The following is a 16,828-nucleotide window of genomic DNA, read 5'->3' on the forward strand; positions in this document are numbered from 1 at the left end:
TAACCCATTGCTATAGAGAGGCGAACAAACCCGCTGATTATCTAGCTAACCTTGGTGCAAATTCGGATCAAGAGGATGTTTTTGACGACTTTCGTTCTTTGCCAGGCTATTATCCGTGGGGAGATTATCATGGACACTTTAGGCTTCTCTAATTTTCATAGAAAATTACTATAGCTTAGTTTAAAATTTGTATTAAATAACTGTTATGTGGATATTTTCATGAGATTGGGTTTGTTGGCAGGGAGTTTCATCCATTTATAAAGGAAAACTCTGCCAAAATTTTTAATAAAAATAAAATTACATTAAAAAAAAGATGTTTAAAAAACATACAGCTTGGGCAAGTGTAAAACGGTTCAAAGAGATAACTTCAAGTGTAAAAAAAGAAACAGGTTCAGCTTGGGCAAGTGTAAAACGGTCGAATGAGATAACTTCAATCCTTAGTCTACTATCTAAGCATAATTTTTTAAGCAAGGAGAGAGAAGAGATATCTAGTACATTGCTTACTAAAATTTCTTCAGTTTTGAAACTTTTCCTATACTTGTCACATTGGCTTAATTGTTTTAGTCCCCCCATTTTCGCATGAATAGTTATTTACGTATTAGAGACATTAACATTTCAAGAACCAAATGTTTTTTAAAATCGACCTTTTGAATAACAAAACATTTATCAATACATTCCTTACATTTATCAAGATTTGCAAAAAAAAAAAAAAATTTCAAATTTTGTTCTGCTTACATTATAAACATAATATCAATCACCTTTTTTTATCTTATATACATCACATCACAAAAAATATTATAGTATTTTTTAGATAATTCTTTCCAAATAATCTCCTATCCAAATGGACTCATTTTTACGTCAGCAAGCTTTGTGTTTGAAATCTCCAAAATATCCTTTTGCAAATTAAATCAACTAAATTTATCTCCCATAAAGTTTGTCCAAATTACATTTATCTCTCTCTGAAGGTTGTCAAGATGACAAAATGAACCTTATACTTTGTCCAAATCAAGCCAGTGCTATAAGTAATGAAACATTTATCAAATAAATATTTTTACTAGCAAACTAATTTAATTGCAACAAATTTTAAATGAAATTCTCATTGAACTTAGTAGTTACTAATTCTTTAGTTTGACCACTATTTCGGCTCTTTGTAGGTTGCAATTAATATAATTAATACTCTAGTTAAATGATATAATAATATTTTGGGTCATTGGTGCAGTTCTTTCAGCCACCATTGCTATGTACTTGCTGTTAAAAACCCTTTTCGTGTCAATATGCAAATAATCAAATTGCATTTCTTAAATAAAATGAATTGCCACCTTTAAATCCACTTCCAGGCGTTGAATTTTAATGTTTTGTATGAAGAGATCCACCTGGAATCAAAATTCAAAATCCAAGAAAGACATTTATCCAGAAATAAGAAAACAAATTAATTACTATATTACGCATGGAAGTTTGCAAATTCGAATAAAAATATATCGCGTTTTACCATGCTTTGATAACTATATCAACTATACCGTGTTTGTAACACAATCTGCATTTTTTCTAATACATAACAATTTTATTGCATCGGGACCTCCAACTTGATCCGATTATTAAGGGTCTTTGAGATACAGATCTTTATACAAGTTGAGGTTTCTAAAGTTTAACGCAATCTTGAATCATTGAACCCAACTGGAATTTGAACCTCAAGGAATCAACTTTAAGAACCAAAGTTCAAGGAAAAACAGCTTTGAATTCTGCATAAGTAGTTTAATGTTCGCAGCAAAGTCTCCCATCATAATCAGTATTATTGATCCTGCAATTAAATGGAGGGAACACATACATATGTTGTCAAAAACCAGCCCCCAAATTGTGGAAATCTAATCACCATTCTGAGCATTGATGGAGGTGATATCAGAGGTCTCATCCCTGCTACTATTCTTGCTTTTCTTGAAACCCAACTTCAGGTACATATATGCCTGTAAGCTGTGCAGAAAATCGTACTTCGATAATTATTTAGCTCTTGTTATATGCATGCATTTCAGTGCATTTCATTTCTTGAATCTGTTTTTTATTTGTTCTTTGAGACTAATGTATAGTTAGTCCCTGTGGAGAACATAGGAATATGCATATTCGAGTTCTGTATAGTGAATAATTTCATTTTCAATACTTTGATCAATAGCTAAGACTCTAATAACATGCTGAACTGCTCAAACCCCAATTTTAATTTGTAACATATCATGATTCTTATTAAATAGCATATTACCAGCATCACTATTTGAACTGTATCTACTTCTTCCGTCCCAAATTCAATATATTTCTTGCTATTGATTTTAGTCGGTTCTAAAATAGTTTCCACTTTCCTCAAAGTGATAATACCTTTTGTAAAATTTTCCTATTACATTACAGATATAAGTATAAATGAACCCACATATATCCAAGTTGGCAAATTTTTAGGAGGACTTGGTCTATAAGCCACTAGGTAGAACATATATTATATGTGATGTACAAAATTTCTTGTATTATCATAAGTCACTTATTAGCATATATCTTTTTTCTTTTTCTTTTTTTTATTTATCGACATATATCATTACATGACATATCCTATATGTGCCATATATTCATGTATAGAATATGTGGCACAAACAAAATATGTCACGTAGACAATATATCTTCCTTTTTTCTGTATCATCATACATCGCTTTCTAAAAATATTTGGGTAAGTTAACCCTATACTCAATCTATATGCTCACTTGTGAATTATGTGGCATATTCTGTATTTATATGGTTATCAACATGTATGATTATATAACCATATAAATATAGAATATGCCGCAAAATTGACAAGTGTGCATATAGAGTACAAACCAAAGTTATTTGAATACATACATATATATATACATATATTTCTTACAATTTTCTACTATTTTAATTAACCAATACCATGGATTCCACATATTTTTGGCTGACTAATTAACTTTGGACTATTATTTGGAACCCTCTATGCCTTTTAATACTGGTGTCATGTCATTGATTTATTCAACTTGGGACGAGGTGGAGTACCATTTGCAAAATGTAGAATGTTGAATCAATTCACTTCTAACTTCTGCATTTGGTCCAATTAGCCAATTAAATTATAGCACTTATGGTATTCAAAAGTACTTAGAAGTGGTTTTATTCTCATGGCAGGAGCTAGATGGTGAAGACGCAAGACTTGTAGATTATTTTGATGTCATTGTAGGAACAAGCACAGGAGGTCTCATTGCGACCATGTTGAGTGCCCCTAATGATAAAATTCGTCCTATGTATGCTGCAAAAGATATCAAGCCATTTTATTTTGAGAATGGTCCTAAAATTTTCCCACAAAAAAGGTAGTCCTTAAGACCTGTTCGATTTAGCATTTTTATGTATATTTTCCCTTGGTGAAATACAAAACCTCATAATTAAAGACAAAAAACTTATAAAACATTGAAAGTTTGCTTTTGTTTTCAAACTTTCAAAGTCAAACTATTTTTGGAAGTTATCTTAATCAGTGAAGCTTTTCTCGAGTTGAAGTAAGCAACAATAATGTGATTTGACTTTAAACTACCATTCTAGGATATTAAAAGTTAATTAATCTTTTTTCTTGAGTTTGATATCTTTAGTGGTTGTTCATCCATAAAAACCATACAAAAGATCAGAGAATGTCTTTTATACTTCTATTTCTTATGCTTAGCATTCGATTCTTTTTTTTGCTAAACTATAAGCTTGAGCAGTATATTAATCTTCGCTATTTGGTAAGACTATGGATTCTTAATGGATGATGGAAAAAGTGCAAGATAGGTTTTTTTTTTTTGTGTGCAGAATTCTGTTGTTTTCTTGCGTTTTGGGTTCTGTGTACCTTTTTTTTTTGGTCTAAATACTATTGGTTTTCAAGAAAACCATGACTATTTCCCTTGCAGTACCATTTTGGGATCTATTGAAACCGGCTTGAAATTACTTCAAGGGCCAAAATACGATGGAGAATACATTCAACAAATTCTGAGGGATAAATTAGGGGAAACTCGTTTGCACCAAACCTTTACTAATGTTGTCATTCCAACATTTGATATCAAGTATTTACAACCTACCATCTTCTCATGATATGAGGTCTCACTCTTTCTCTCTCATATTCAATGGTCTTTGTCACATTTGTTCATCTATTGGTTGTTCTTATTTAATTGTCCTCTAGCAAACGTTATTTATGCCCGGAATTAGGATACTCAAGAATAATCATTTGGTATTGGCAAGAAAATCATCTAGATAAGTGAAATGTTGCTATCTTAGTTAAGATACAAGGTGTAGCCAAACTAGTGACTTTTGCATCTATCATCATCTAAATTTTATAACCTGGGGGAGTAATTGGATAAATTTCCTAGGTTACATCTAGATAAATTCATTAATCGAGAAAGAATATTCATTTATGGAGGAATTCAATCATAATAGTTTATGATTCAATCATCAAGATCACCAAATCTAGCGAAACTCTGAGGAATTCTGCATTAGTTGTTGGATCATGTTAAATTTTAGGAAATGAGGTTTTAATGGATTAATTTGGGGAATATCTAAATTTCTTGGGGATAGATAAACTAGGATGAAGAAGTTTGTTTTTATTTCATGTAATTAAGTATCTTCACTTCCATGCAGGTTAAAGATTCACCATTATTGGATGCTCTAATATCCGATATCTGCATCAGCACATCTGTAGCACCAACCTATTTTCCTGCTCATCAGTTTAAAAATCATGATGATGAAGGAAATTCTTGGGAGTTCAACCTCATTGATGGTGGTGTGGCAGCAAATAATCCGGTATAGTCATAATTTTCTAGTCACATATCTTGGATTATATTCTTGTTCAAATTTTTAGTTCTTTGGCTGCATATTTTTAGTAACAAGTTGGTTTTCTTTGAAACCGGAAAACATTAATGACAATAGCCTTTTTATTTAATTTTAATATTTTTCTATCACATTAGGGCTACCAAATATGTCCCTGCAATTGGGAAAAAGTTTGTTTAGCATATCCCCTCGAGACATACATGTTTCTCATAATGCTATTTTGATGGCCAATATATAGACTTTCCAGTTATTTCTGATGTGATAAAATAAATCTCATAGTTCAAATTTGTTATTTATATAAGTAGCATCTACTTCCCAAAAATATAAATATGCCTAACTCTAAAAATATTTTTACAAGTGTTAACAGTTAATTATAGTAGAATGATAGTATTAAAATATGTAGCACTCAATGTCATAAGAACACAAACATACACAGAAAACATATGCATGCATGTGTATGCTGGTATACCAACGTTAGAGTTTTCATTCAAGGCATATGTGTACCCTTCAACGTTTTTTTTTGGGATCAACATAAGATAATAAACTTAGCAATGTGATTTAATGTTATATTTGTTAATTAGCAGTTTATATATGTTTTGATCAATTTATAGGCTTTTGTTCTTTTTTTTTTGAATTAACTGCTAGGCACTTGTTGCAATCAGCCAAGTAACGAAAAAAGTGTTCCAAAAAGATCCAGATTTCTTCCCTATGAAACCATTGGACTGTGGTAGATTTCTAGTAATCTCAATCGGCACAGGATCTTCAAAGAGAGAAGAGAAATGCAATAATCAAATGGCAAGCAAGTGGGGTGTTTTTGGTTGGTTACTTCAAGGAAGTTCCAATCCTTTAATTGATATATTCCTTCAAGCAAGTGCAGAATGGTTGATTATCATTTATTTCTTCTTTTCCAAACTCTTCATTCAAAGGAGAGCTATCTTCGTATTCAAGTAGGTTGATAAAATTCCTCATTTAGCAATTTTAATTATTCATATGTTTTAATACGATCATAAGTAAACAATTATTATTGGATCATTACTAAAATGTTACGACTGACTGGCAAATCGTTGGATAAACACACAATTTTAATCTTAGATAAACACATAATCGTGAATATAAAAATTCTTACTCCTGGAGTCTCTATCTTACTTGTTCTATCATTTGGTTCTACTATTTTTACTTTAAACACGTAATGTCTTTTTCAACATCATTTGAACCTTCAATTTTTATTTCAAGTTTGCTTGTAACTAGTGAACACAAAATTGCTTGTACAACCATAATTTCATAAAAAAAGTTAGACAAATGAAGTGCGTGACGTTTTAATTAAATGATGTTAATAATTTTTCATGCTAAGGTACACTATCTCCTAAAGATTTGACCGAATACAAAATCCAAAAGAAAAAATATCTATACTTTAAGGGCTGTAAGCTTGTAAAAAATCAAGTTGACAGGGTTCATCTATCTTTTTTTCCAACAAACGTTAACATTTTATAGATATTAACACTTGATAATACAAGAGCTAATTACAAAAAGGGGTAACTACCCCCATATCTTTTCTGACTAACTCTATTAGCCATGTTGGGAAGGAGTTTTCCCAATCAACATTCCTAATCAATTTGACAGCAAAATGAGCTAGAGCATGGCTACAGCCATTTGCAGCTCTGGGAACAAAAGAAAATTTGCAGCATTCGAAAATCTGTCTAAGGTCATCAATGTCCTCCAGGACTGTTTCTAAGCTACTGTCCTGAACGTTGCTTGTATTAATTTGGTCCACAACATCTTTGCAGTCAAATTGGACTTCTATGTTTGTCCATCCTGCATCTTTTGCCATTAACAATGCACTTCTAATTGCTAGTGCTTCCTCTTTAGCTGCTTCTCCTCTCTTACATTCAGTGATGCCTTTTGCTTTCACTATCCATCCACGCCAGTTCCTAGCTATTATCCCCAGTCCTTTCTTACTATTTTAGCTGATATTGCTGCATCAGTGCTTATTTTGATCACACCTTCTTTAGGTGGTTCCCAACCACATTGCAACTGTCTGTCCATTTCTGAGGAGGCATGTGTCCTTGTTTCTGTTTCAGTCTCAGCTTCATACTCAATCCATTTCTATTGTGCTTTATCCACAATCAGTTTTGCATGCAAGTTCTCACTATGAAATGTCATCCTATTTCTAGCCTTCTAGATTTGCCACAAGATGTTGGCCGTAAGCTTTATTCTGTCCATCCCTTGTTCTTTCTCAGCTGATTGCATCACTGCATCCCACCATTTCATATGTTGCATTGTAGCTCAGTTATCCCTTCCTAACTCACAGGAGCTATCCTCCACACCATTTGAGCATTTGGACAGAAGAAAAAAATGTGCTCAATGGTCTCGGTATCCTTACCACAGCAGCTGCACCAACTGCTTCCTTTCCCTATTCTCTTATAGATGGCTTCATTTACTGGCAAGCTATTCTGCAGGCATCTCCATAGAAAATGTTTCAGCTTCATCTTAAGGTTAAGGCTCTATAGTCGTTTCCACACAGTGTGTTTCCTAACTTCCCAATTGGTTTCTGAGCCAGGTTCCAACCTTCGGCTTTGGGGTGCACCTTCCAATTTTGCTGCCGCATAACCAGACTTCACTGTATATACACCAGCCTTGCTTTGTTTCCAATACAGTCTGTTCTTTCTTCTATATAAGCTGAGGGGAATACTAGTTATGTACTTCACATCCTATTCACTAAACCATTGCTGCAAACAATCAGTCTTCCACTTCCCTCCCTCTATCAATTCATGAACATAACACAATTGGCAACCAGCAGGCCTTACTATTGTTACTCTTCCATTTTCTGATCCAGGGATCCATCTGTCCTGCTAGATCTTCACTGTCCTTCTATCTTCCACTCTCTTCTATAATCCCTTCTGTAATAACTCCCCTCCCTTATGAATGCTTTTCCAACACCAGGATGTAGTATTGGGTGGATCCTTCTCTAACCATTCTTCCTCTTTCATATATTTAGCTTTCAGTACCCTGCTTACTAACAAATTTGAAATTGTAACTACTCTCCAAATTTGTTTTGCAAGCAGAGCTAAGTTAAAAGCTTCCAGATCTCTAAACCCCAATCCCCCTTTCCCTTTCACTTCTGATAGCTTACCCCATTTAACCAAATACATCTTGTTTTCCTTGCCCCCATCCCCCCACCAGAATCTGGCAATACTAGTACTTATCTCCTTACACATACCTTCGGGTAACTTAAAGCATGACATAATATATGTTGGCATTGCCATGAGAACCGATTTGATCAACACCTCTTTTCCCCCTTGACTGAGGATCTTTTGTTTCCACCCTTGCATCTTACTATTGATTTTGCTTTTCAGATATCCAAACACCTGAAGCAATAACAAGAATATTTCTAGCTTCACTGATCTCCGCTCTTGACTGGTTGGGAGTGTTTCTGCTAAAGAACATCGCAAATTTATCAAAATTGACTACTTGTCTTGATGCTTGTCCATATTGCTGGAGGATCTCCTTTACCTTCAGTGCTTCCTACTTGCTTGCCTAACAGCATAATAGTGAATCATTTGCAAAGAACAAGTGAGAAACCATAGGGCTATCTTTACAGATTTTAATGCTAGTTAATTCATTTCCTTTCACAGCTTTCTTGATTAAGTTAGATAGCCCTTCAGTACAGATGATAAACAAATAAGGAGATAAAGGATCTCCTTGCTGTATTCCTCTGGTAGGCCTTATATATCCCACCTTTTGTCCATTCAGATTAAAAGAATATGAAATCATGGAAATACAAGCCATGATCCAGTGAACAAAAGTAGGATAGAATCCCATGCGCATCATTAGTCTCCCTAAAAATTTCCATTCCACCTATCATAGGCTTTAGACATGTCTAACTTTAATGTCATGAAGCCTACATTACCAGTCCTCTTATTTTTCAGGAAATGAAAAACTTCATGAGCAATAATAACATTATCCAAAATTTGTTTCCCCGAGACAAAGGCAGATTGAGAGGGACTAATGCAGTGCTTTAGAATTTTTTTCAATCTATTAGCCAGTATTTGGAAATGATTTTATACAACACTGTACACAAGCTAATTGGTCTAAAACTAGTCAAAAGCATTGGATTGTCAACTTTTGGAATCAGGGAAATGATGGTCTCATTAATAGTTCTAAGTAAATTGCCTGTATGAAAGAAACTGCTAATAGCATTGACAATATCATCTTTGACAATGTGTTAGTAGTTTTGGAAAAATAATGGAGACATACCATCTACCCCTGGGGCTTTGTTAAGAAACATAGAGAAAAGAGCTTGCTTGATTTCAGCCTCATCAACATGTTTAATCAACTGCTCATTCATTAGATTGGAAATAGTGCGAGGTATTCCTTGCAGCACTTCATCAAATTCCTTAGGATCTATAGAAGTAAAGAGTTCCCCATAGTGCTGGCACAATTCTTCTTCAATTTCCTGATCATTCCTGCACCAATCCCCATTCAACTTTTGTAGCATGCTAATCCTGTTTCTTTTTCTTTTTGTCATTACACTTATATGGAAGAAAGCTGTATGCTTGTCCCCCTTTTTAATCCATCTACATCTTGACTTCTGACCTGTGTTTTCAGACTCGGACCGGACCGGCCGGTCGAACCGGTCGAACCGGGAACCGGCCAGGTAGCCGGTCCGATCCTGAATAAAAACTCGGTGGATGATAAACCGGTAAAACCCGGTCAAAAACCGGGTCTGACCGGTGAACCGGTATAATGTATTAAACCCGGTTTTCCTTTTTTGCCTATTTTTTTTTTTGAGCTTTAAGTCTTGACTCTGACCCATTCTCTTCCAATTCCATTTGACCGGCTAAATAAGGAAAAGAGAGGTAAAAAAATCTGAAAAAATAGCAAACTCAACCAAAGTATCCAAACGATCTCTCTTTATTTCTCTTCCCGTTCCCATCTGCCCTTTTCTTTTGTAACCCTAGCTCTTGTAAAAGTCCGCCGCCGCCGCATCGCCGCCACCAACAGGGTTTGCACCTCCACCGAACTTCACCATCTCTGAATGCCTTGCTCCTCTGGTGTAATTTTCTGGACGGCATCTCTTCCTTCAACATCTGGAGTTAAAGTTATTTCGTAAAGCTACTTGATCAGGTAGTTGAAATTTGTTGTCAGTGGTGGTCTGTATTGACATTTGTTATATTCTTTTGCTTTGTTGTTTGGCTGCATAACTTTGTTTTGAGGAATAATGAGGCTTGGACGCTCTTTGCTTCTTCAATTTAATTAGTAATAATGCTGACACTTGTTCAAATACTGAAGGGGAAAAACAAATTATATAGCTCTGTTTTCTTTTCTCATGTCTACTGAATGGTGATAGTTTTTTGTTTAATAAACTTAACTCACAAAAGAATAAGTGAATTGCGCAATCAAGTTCAACTCTGACCTTTGCTTCATCAGTTCCCACTTCATTGTAAAGCAAGATTCTCTATATCAAGCTCTTATTTTCAGTTTAGAGTACAGAAATTGTGATACATAATAAGTTGACAATTTATACTTGGTGTCTTATGGAGAATTGAAATGGGTGAAACTGTGAAAGTTTAAAGAAATTAAATATTTGACTGTCAAAATCTTACACTAATTTTTGTTGTTATTGATCTGGGCATTAGTTAGTCAAAATGATAGTAATCAAGAAAAGTTCCACACAACCAAATGATGGGGTAGACATGACATAATAGCCGGTGTACTAACAAATTCAGGGAACGAAGCAAAATCTAAGGAAAAATTGAGTTGGAAAGTTGGAAATAGATGGCAAGTCCAAGTCTTTAAGTTGCTGGTTATTGATTATAAAACTCCAAAATGAGATCACGCATTTGGAAGGAATAGATTTAGAGGTGCTTTTTTTTTCTTCTTTTTATTTGACAAGACCTTTGGACCCCCCCATTAACTAAATGTGAGCTGAATGGTATATTAAATGTGGGAAAGAGAATGCATGCATTCTTGCTATTATGCTTGCCCAATTATGGGCTTGTTGCGTGCATGCATTCTCTTTCCAATTAGTGCTACTTAATAGTGCATGCATTCTGTACTTAATAGATCAATTAATTCAATTAGTGCATGCATGCATTCTCTTTCCAATTCCAATCAATGCTGTATTATTAACCATATTAACGATTTGGTTACTCTAATTCTCCCAATGGACAATGACTTTTGGATTGAGGTTTTTTTAATTTACTTAATATTTTCTCCAATTCTTTCTAATACAGGACAATGGAAGGTACTGATTCACAATCCACACCAACAAATGAGTCAGCATCAAAGTCAAGTTCCGAAAATTGTAGGCAAAAAACTGATATAGCTTGGAGATATGTTATAGAAGGACAAGATTCAGAAGGCAGAAGAATTTTAATATGTCATTGGTGCAATAATACTTTTAGAGGAGGAGGTATTAATCGAATGAAACATCATTTAGCAAAAGTCAAGGGTAATGTTGCTCCATGCAAAAATGTGCCGGATGATGTTCGTTTGTTGATGGAAGATTCATTGAACGAAAATTTTCAAAAAGCCAAAGAGAAAAAAGGGATATTTGAAATTGGAAATCCATTTGGCCGAAGTGTAGCGGGATTTGAAGATGATGATATTCAAGAAATTCCTCATAAAAACAAGAAGGCAACTCAAACTAAAGCGGGTGAGAATAAGGGAAAAAGAAAGGCACAACATGGCATTGAATCTTATATGACAGGTAAATCTCTTGATCATTCTCAACCGAGCATCAAGTCTTGTATGCAAAGTAAAGAGAGATGGCATGATACAGACATGGCTATAGCTTTGTGGTTTTATGATGCATGTATTCCAATGAATGCTTGTAATTCTCCTTATTATCAACAAGCAATTGGAAAAATAGCAAGTATGGGTCATGGTTATCAAGGACCTAGCTATCATGCTTTAAGAGTAAATTTGTTGAAAGATGCAAAGAAACAAGTTGAATTAATTGTTGAGAATTTGCGTAGTAAATGGACTGAATTTGGTTGCACAATTATGGGTGACGGTTGGAAGGATAATAGGCAAAGAAGCTTGATCAATTTTCTGGTCTATTGTCCGAGTGGGATCTCATTTATCAAATCTGTTGATGCTTCAGATTTTGAGTCTAATGCTGAATATTTGTGTAATCTGTTTTCAGAAATTGTTGAGATTGTTGGACCCAGTAATGTTGTACACATGGTCGCAGATAATGCAAGTAATTATAAAGCTGCTGGCCGCTTACTTTCTGAAAAATATCCTACAATTAGTTGGTCTCCTTGTGCAGCACATTGTTTGAATTTAATTATGAAAGATATTGGAGAAATGACTCATGTGAAAGATGTAATTACTCTTGCTTCAAGAGTCACTGTGTATGTTCATAATCGAAAGTGGATTCTTAGTTGGTTGAGAAAAAGGCCTGGTTGGAGAGAGATTGTTCGTCCTGCCGAAACTCGATTTGGTACTAATTTTATTGCTTTGAAAAATCTTCATGATCTGAAACAACATTTAGAGGCTTTAGTGACTTCTAGTGCATACAAGAGAGAGTTGAAAAATGAAAAAGGTAAAGAAGTCAAACAAATTGCTCTTGATGGCAAGTTTTGGAATAATTGTTTGATTATTGTGAGAATTATGGGCCCAATTATGCGCTTGTTGCGTATTTGTGATTCTGATGAAAAACCTTTATTGGGTTATGTATATGAAGGCATGTGGAGAGTTGTTAGTGGCATTAAAGAGCTGTTTAAGAAAAAAAAAAAGTTCTATGGCCCATACATTGATATAATAGATAGGAGATGGGATAATATGTTGAAAAAAGATCTTCATGCGGCTGCTTTTTGGTTGAATCCGGCCTTCCAATATGATAGAGACAGCCCTTGTCATATGCCTGAGATTATGAAAAGTGTTTTAGAAGTCATGCAAAAGTTGAAAATGGATGGACTTCAATACATGATGGATGAAATATCAATGTTTAGGTCAAAGAACCAAAGTTTTGGATTTCAATTTGCCCAAAATACTTACAAGACTGCCCGTCCAGGTATGCCTACTTTTAATTTCACATTTATTACATTAATTGATAAGAATTACTTTTGTTGTTTTTCTTTAAAAAAAAAGTACTAATTGTGTTTTACTAATATAGATGAGTGGTGGAGATTGTTTGGTAATGATGCTCCACATTTACAAAAGTTGGCAATTAAACTCTTGAGTCAAACTTCTTCTTCTTCGGGATGTGAACGCAATTGGAGTGTATTTGAACGCATCCATACCAAAAAGAGAAATAGACTTGAACATCAAAGGTTGAATGATCTTGTTTATATTCATTATAATTTACGTTTGAAGAATAGGTATGAAATTACTATTACGCATGCTTACTTTCTTTTGTAATTATTAATTTTTAAAAATTTCTTACTTCTAATTTTTCATCTTTTTTTCATTGTAGGCTTTCATATAAAAAGAGGTCTTATGATCCGGTGGATTATGAAGCTATTGATAAAGTTGAATTTTGGATAGTTGATGAGGAACAAGAAGGAGAGCTTGATTATGATGAGTTAGAAGAAATGATCGAAGAAGAATTTCCCAAAACTGGTGAAGATGGACCCTCTCAATCACGTAAGATTATATTTGCTAACTTTATCTAAGTTTCTTTTTAGTTCTTGTCTATTTTTGAATATTTTTATTTATGAGTATTTAAATGATTTTTAGGTAAGAAAGACACAAATATTGTGCAACTTGATGATGAGGATGATCTTGATGATATCGATTTGGAAAGTTATGAAATTGGAGATAAGGATGATGAAGATGAAGATGAAGAATGGCTTAGATAATTCTTTACTTTAGAAATTAAACATGTTGCTTTATTTGAGTTGATATTTATTAAGGATTGAACATGAATTTGTTGTCTTATTTGGATTGCTATTTGTTAAGGATTAAACATGTATGGGATTTCTATTTTATAAATTTTGTGCGTTTGGATGAATTTAGTGAATTGTTTGGTGAATTGGATATAAATTTGGATGATTGATTTTTTGGGTTATATTTTGTAAACTTGATTTGTAGGGAAATATATATATATATATATATATATATATATATATATATATGTATATATGACGTATTTATGACGTCATCCGGTTCGACCCCTATCGACCCCGGTCGAACCCATTGACCCCTGACCCCTGAGCTCGGCCGAGTCGACTCCCGGTCCGAGTCTGAAAACATAGCTTCTGACTCCAAAACATCTCCTCATCCTTGTAAGCTTTACTTAGCTGCCTTTTCAAGGATGCAATATCCCCACTGTTGCATGACTCATCTTCATCTCTTGCTGCTTTCAATTTCTCCTTAATCTCTTGGATCTTTGCCTTTGTATTACCTTTTACCCTTTTGTTCTATTCGATCAGGGCTAATCTGCACCCTTTATCCTTCTGACCACTCTGAACATTCTTGACCCTTGTTGTTCGACTCCCCATGCTCTTTGTATTACTGAATCAGATTCTTTGTCCTTGGCCCATCTTCGATCAAAGTAGAACCTTCTCTTCACTTTCCTTCTTTGTGGAGTTGTTTCTAGCATTAGAAGGCAGTGATCAGATGCTTCCTTCTCAACATGTTCACAGTTTGCATTTTCAAATTCCTGCACCCAACCTACACTACCTAAACATCTGTCCAGTCTCTCCCTTATTTCTCCCTCCCCCTCTCAAGTATTGCTCCATGTCCATGGTACCCCCACCGACCCTATATCCACAAGCTCATTCCCTTTAAAGAAGCTATTGAAGTGCCTAAAGCTCCCCTCTGGCCTCTCTCTCCCTCCCCATTTTTCCCCATTGGAACAGATATCATTAAAGTCCCCCACTAACACCCATGACTCACCCCAATTCCTCTTTTTTTCCTCTATGACCTTCCACTGTTGTTTTCTAATACTTTCCTTAGTACTTGCATAGATTCTGACAGGGTCCATCTATCGCCTGAAATAATTGGGAATAATTAACACTAAAATATTTGTTGGATTTATGTCCAAAAATCATAAATTGGATTGAGTATTGTATTTCAGCAAAGATCCATTCGAAGTATTAATTACTTTTGGTTCATTCTTGATTTAGTGTTGCAAAAGATTTCCCGGTTGCTTTTTGGTATTCTTCCGGAAAATACAGGATTAGAAGGTCGTAAATTGGGAATAATTGACACTGAAATATTTGTTGGATTTAAGTCCAAAAATCATAGTCAAACAGTAAAAAGATTTAGAAAGATTGCATATATAAGATATGGATTAAGCGTTCTTACACTGTCAGTGTTAGATGAATGACAACTATGCAAAATTTAATTTTAAAATTCAACTTTTGCACATATGTCATGAACTCAACGATGATAATAATGTACAAACTATCAGTATATACAAAATTTACTCATAAGATATACGTGGTAGAATTAGTCCAAAGTATGTGTCTTTTATACATGTTGCCTGCAGGATGACGAATTAACCGGGACTACCTCCTCAGCTGATGATACAACAAAAGAGAACCTAGAAAAACTAGCGAAAATTGGTGAAATTTGTTGAACAAGACGGTTTCTAGAGTGAATCTGATGACAGGATTATCCGAGCCTATCGAGAATGGCGACACTAATGCAGATGCCCTGAAAAGGTATAATGATTTGACATAATCTTTTTTGAATTATCCAGTTTTTGGCTTGAATTTCCAGTACAATTAGTCCAAATTGATTGGGAAAAAATTGCATGTTGGTTATTTATTCGCTAATGTTTCTTCATTTAATCATTATCCTTTGCAATGAATGTTATATAGGTTTGCAAAATTACTGTCAGATGAAAAGAGATTGCGACAATCAAAATCACAAGAAATGAACAAGGAAATGAAGTAGAACAGGGGCAGCATAAATCAACAAGGCTAAAACAGCACAGCATATCTTTTGCCAACAAATGTGATCATTTACCAACCTTTTTTTTTTATTGTTTTTTGAAAAAGGAAGAAAGAAGAAAAAGAAACTTCTGAGCAACAAGTCAGCAGAAGATGCATCACATGTTTGATATATATTTTATATGATTCGTGTCTAGTTACCATAATTATTAGCCCAACATGAAATCTGGCTACTTTTTATCGACCAGAATTGGTCAAAAGAACTCCAATGGCGAAGCCAGACAATTTGGAATTTACATACTCGAATTTATCTTTCAAAGAATATTTTTCATTACATGTTTCTCTCAAGTTAACAATTTGGGTTGTAGCTATAGCGTTAGTTAAGGATTCCTTCATTTGTGTTCTCCCCAGTTTTCCAAAAACTTGAGATAGTTCACTACGATAGACAATTCATTGTCAGAAGAAATATCCATATAGATAATGTTCTAAGAGATTATTGAAGCATTATTTCATATATAGAAGGACAAATTTAAAAGATTTAATGATTTAATGTCTCTTGCAAGTCTGTTAGGATAATTTCCCTTGGTGAATTAAGCCACACATGCTTGAAAATATGCAATTATCCTCCTCTAGTTTATTATAATTATTTTATAGGCTTAAAGTTTTTATATGAACCAATTTTTCCAACCACCGACCAACCGTCGCCCTCCCTAAATTTTGTAAAATTCCCTTCTCTCTCCCCTAAACAACTAAAGTTGCATAGTAATTACTTTAGTACAAACATCTATTCTAATTACATTTGTATCTTTTAATTATTTTTTATTTCACATTTATCATATCACAAATGACGTTACTCTAATATTTTAAAATTTTTCAAAAATAATTGTCTATTCAAACACAGGGTTCCTACATCTTTAGTCCAATGCTCAGTATTATGATCCTGAAAATAAATGAATATGAGCATTTAAACTGACATACTATTCAACTACCATCATTAATTGCAACAGAGTCTTGACTCTTAAATCTTATCTGTACTCTGTTGACGATTGCCCGCTGAGTACGTTGTCCTCGTTTTGCTATTGGCTATCATCTATTTCTAGCAATTGGTATAACGTGGCCTTATTCATGACAGGCAGCAACCAATG

At 34.1% G+C, this 16,828-nt stretch overlaps 1 protein-coding gene and 1 pseudogene across 4 annotated transcripts; both read left to right on the forward strand.

Moving 5' to 3' along the window:
- The first annotated feature begins 1,808 nt into the window (after positions 1-1,808).
- On the forward strand, positions 1,809-15,687 carry LOC113705897 (patatin-like protein 1; annotated as a pseudogene).
- On the forward strand, positions 9,678-13,795 carry LOC140013895 (uncharacterized). Of its 4 annotated transcripts, none has more exons than XM_072064125.1 (6): positions 9,678-9,960; positions 11,070-11,545; positions 11,984-12,856; positions 12,959-13,163; positions 13,259-13,428; positions 13,522-13,795. In XM_072064125.1, the coding sequence occupies exons 2-6, from the start codon at positions 11,074-11,076 to the stop codon at positions 13,641-13,643; spliced, it is 1,842 nt and encodes a 613-aa protein (XP_071920226.1). In that variant the 5' UTR covers positions 9,678-9,960; positions 11,070-11,073; the 3' UTR covers positions 13,644-13,795. The 4 variants fall into 4 exon arrangements, with proteins under 4 accessions (XP_071920226.1, XP_071920227.1, XP_071920224.1 ...); XM_072064126.1 differs by having other exon boundaries at positions 12,527-12,856; XM_072064123.1 differs by having other exon boundaries at positions 11,070-12,856.
- Positions 15,688-16,828: the final 1,141 nt, after the last annotated feature.

This window comes from Coffea arabica, chromosome 8c (genome assembly GCF_036785885.1).
Source record: "Coffea arabica cultivar ET-39 chromosome 8c, Coffea Arabica ET-39 HiFi, whole genome shotgun sequence".
Classification (NCBI taxonomy): domain Eukaryota; kingdom Viridiplantae; phylum Streptophyta; class Magnoliopsida; order Gentianales; family Rubiaceae; genus Coffea; species Coffea arabica.

Coding starts and splice junctions, on each gene's coding strand:
- LOC140013895 (XM_072064123.1), top strand. CDS start 11,074: ATGGAAGGTACTGATTCACAATCCACACCAACAAATGAGTCAGCATCA. Junction 12,857..12,958: donor TTACAAGACTGCCCGTCCAG/GTATGCCTACTT, acceptor TTACTAATATAG/ATGAGTGGTGGAGATTGTTT. Junction 13,429..13,521: donor AGATGGACCCTCTCAATCAC/GTAAGATTATAT, acceptor AATGATTTTTAG/GTAAGAAAGACACAAATATT.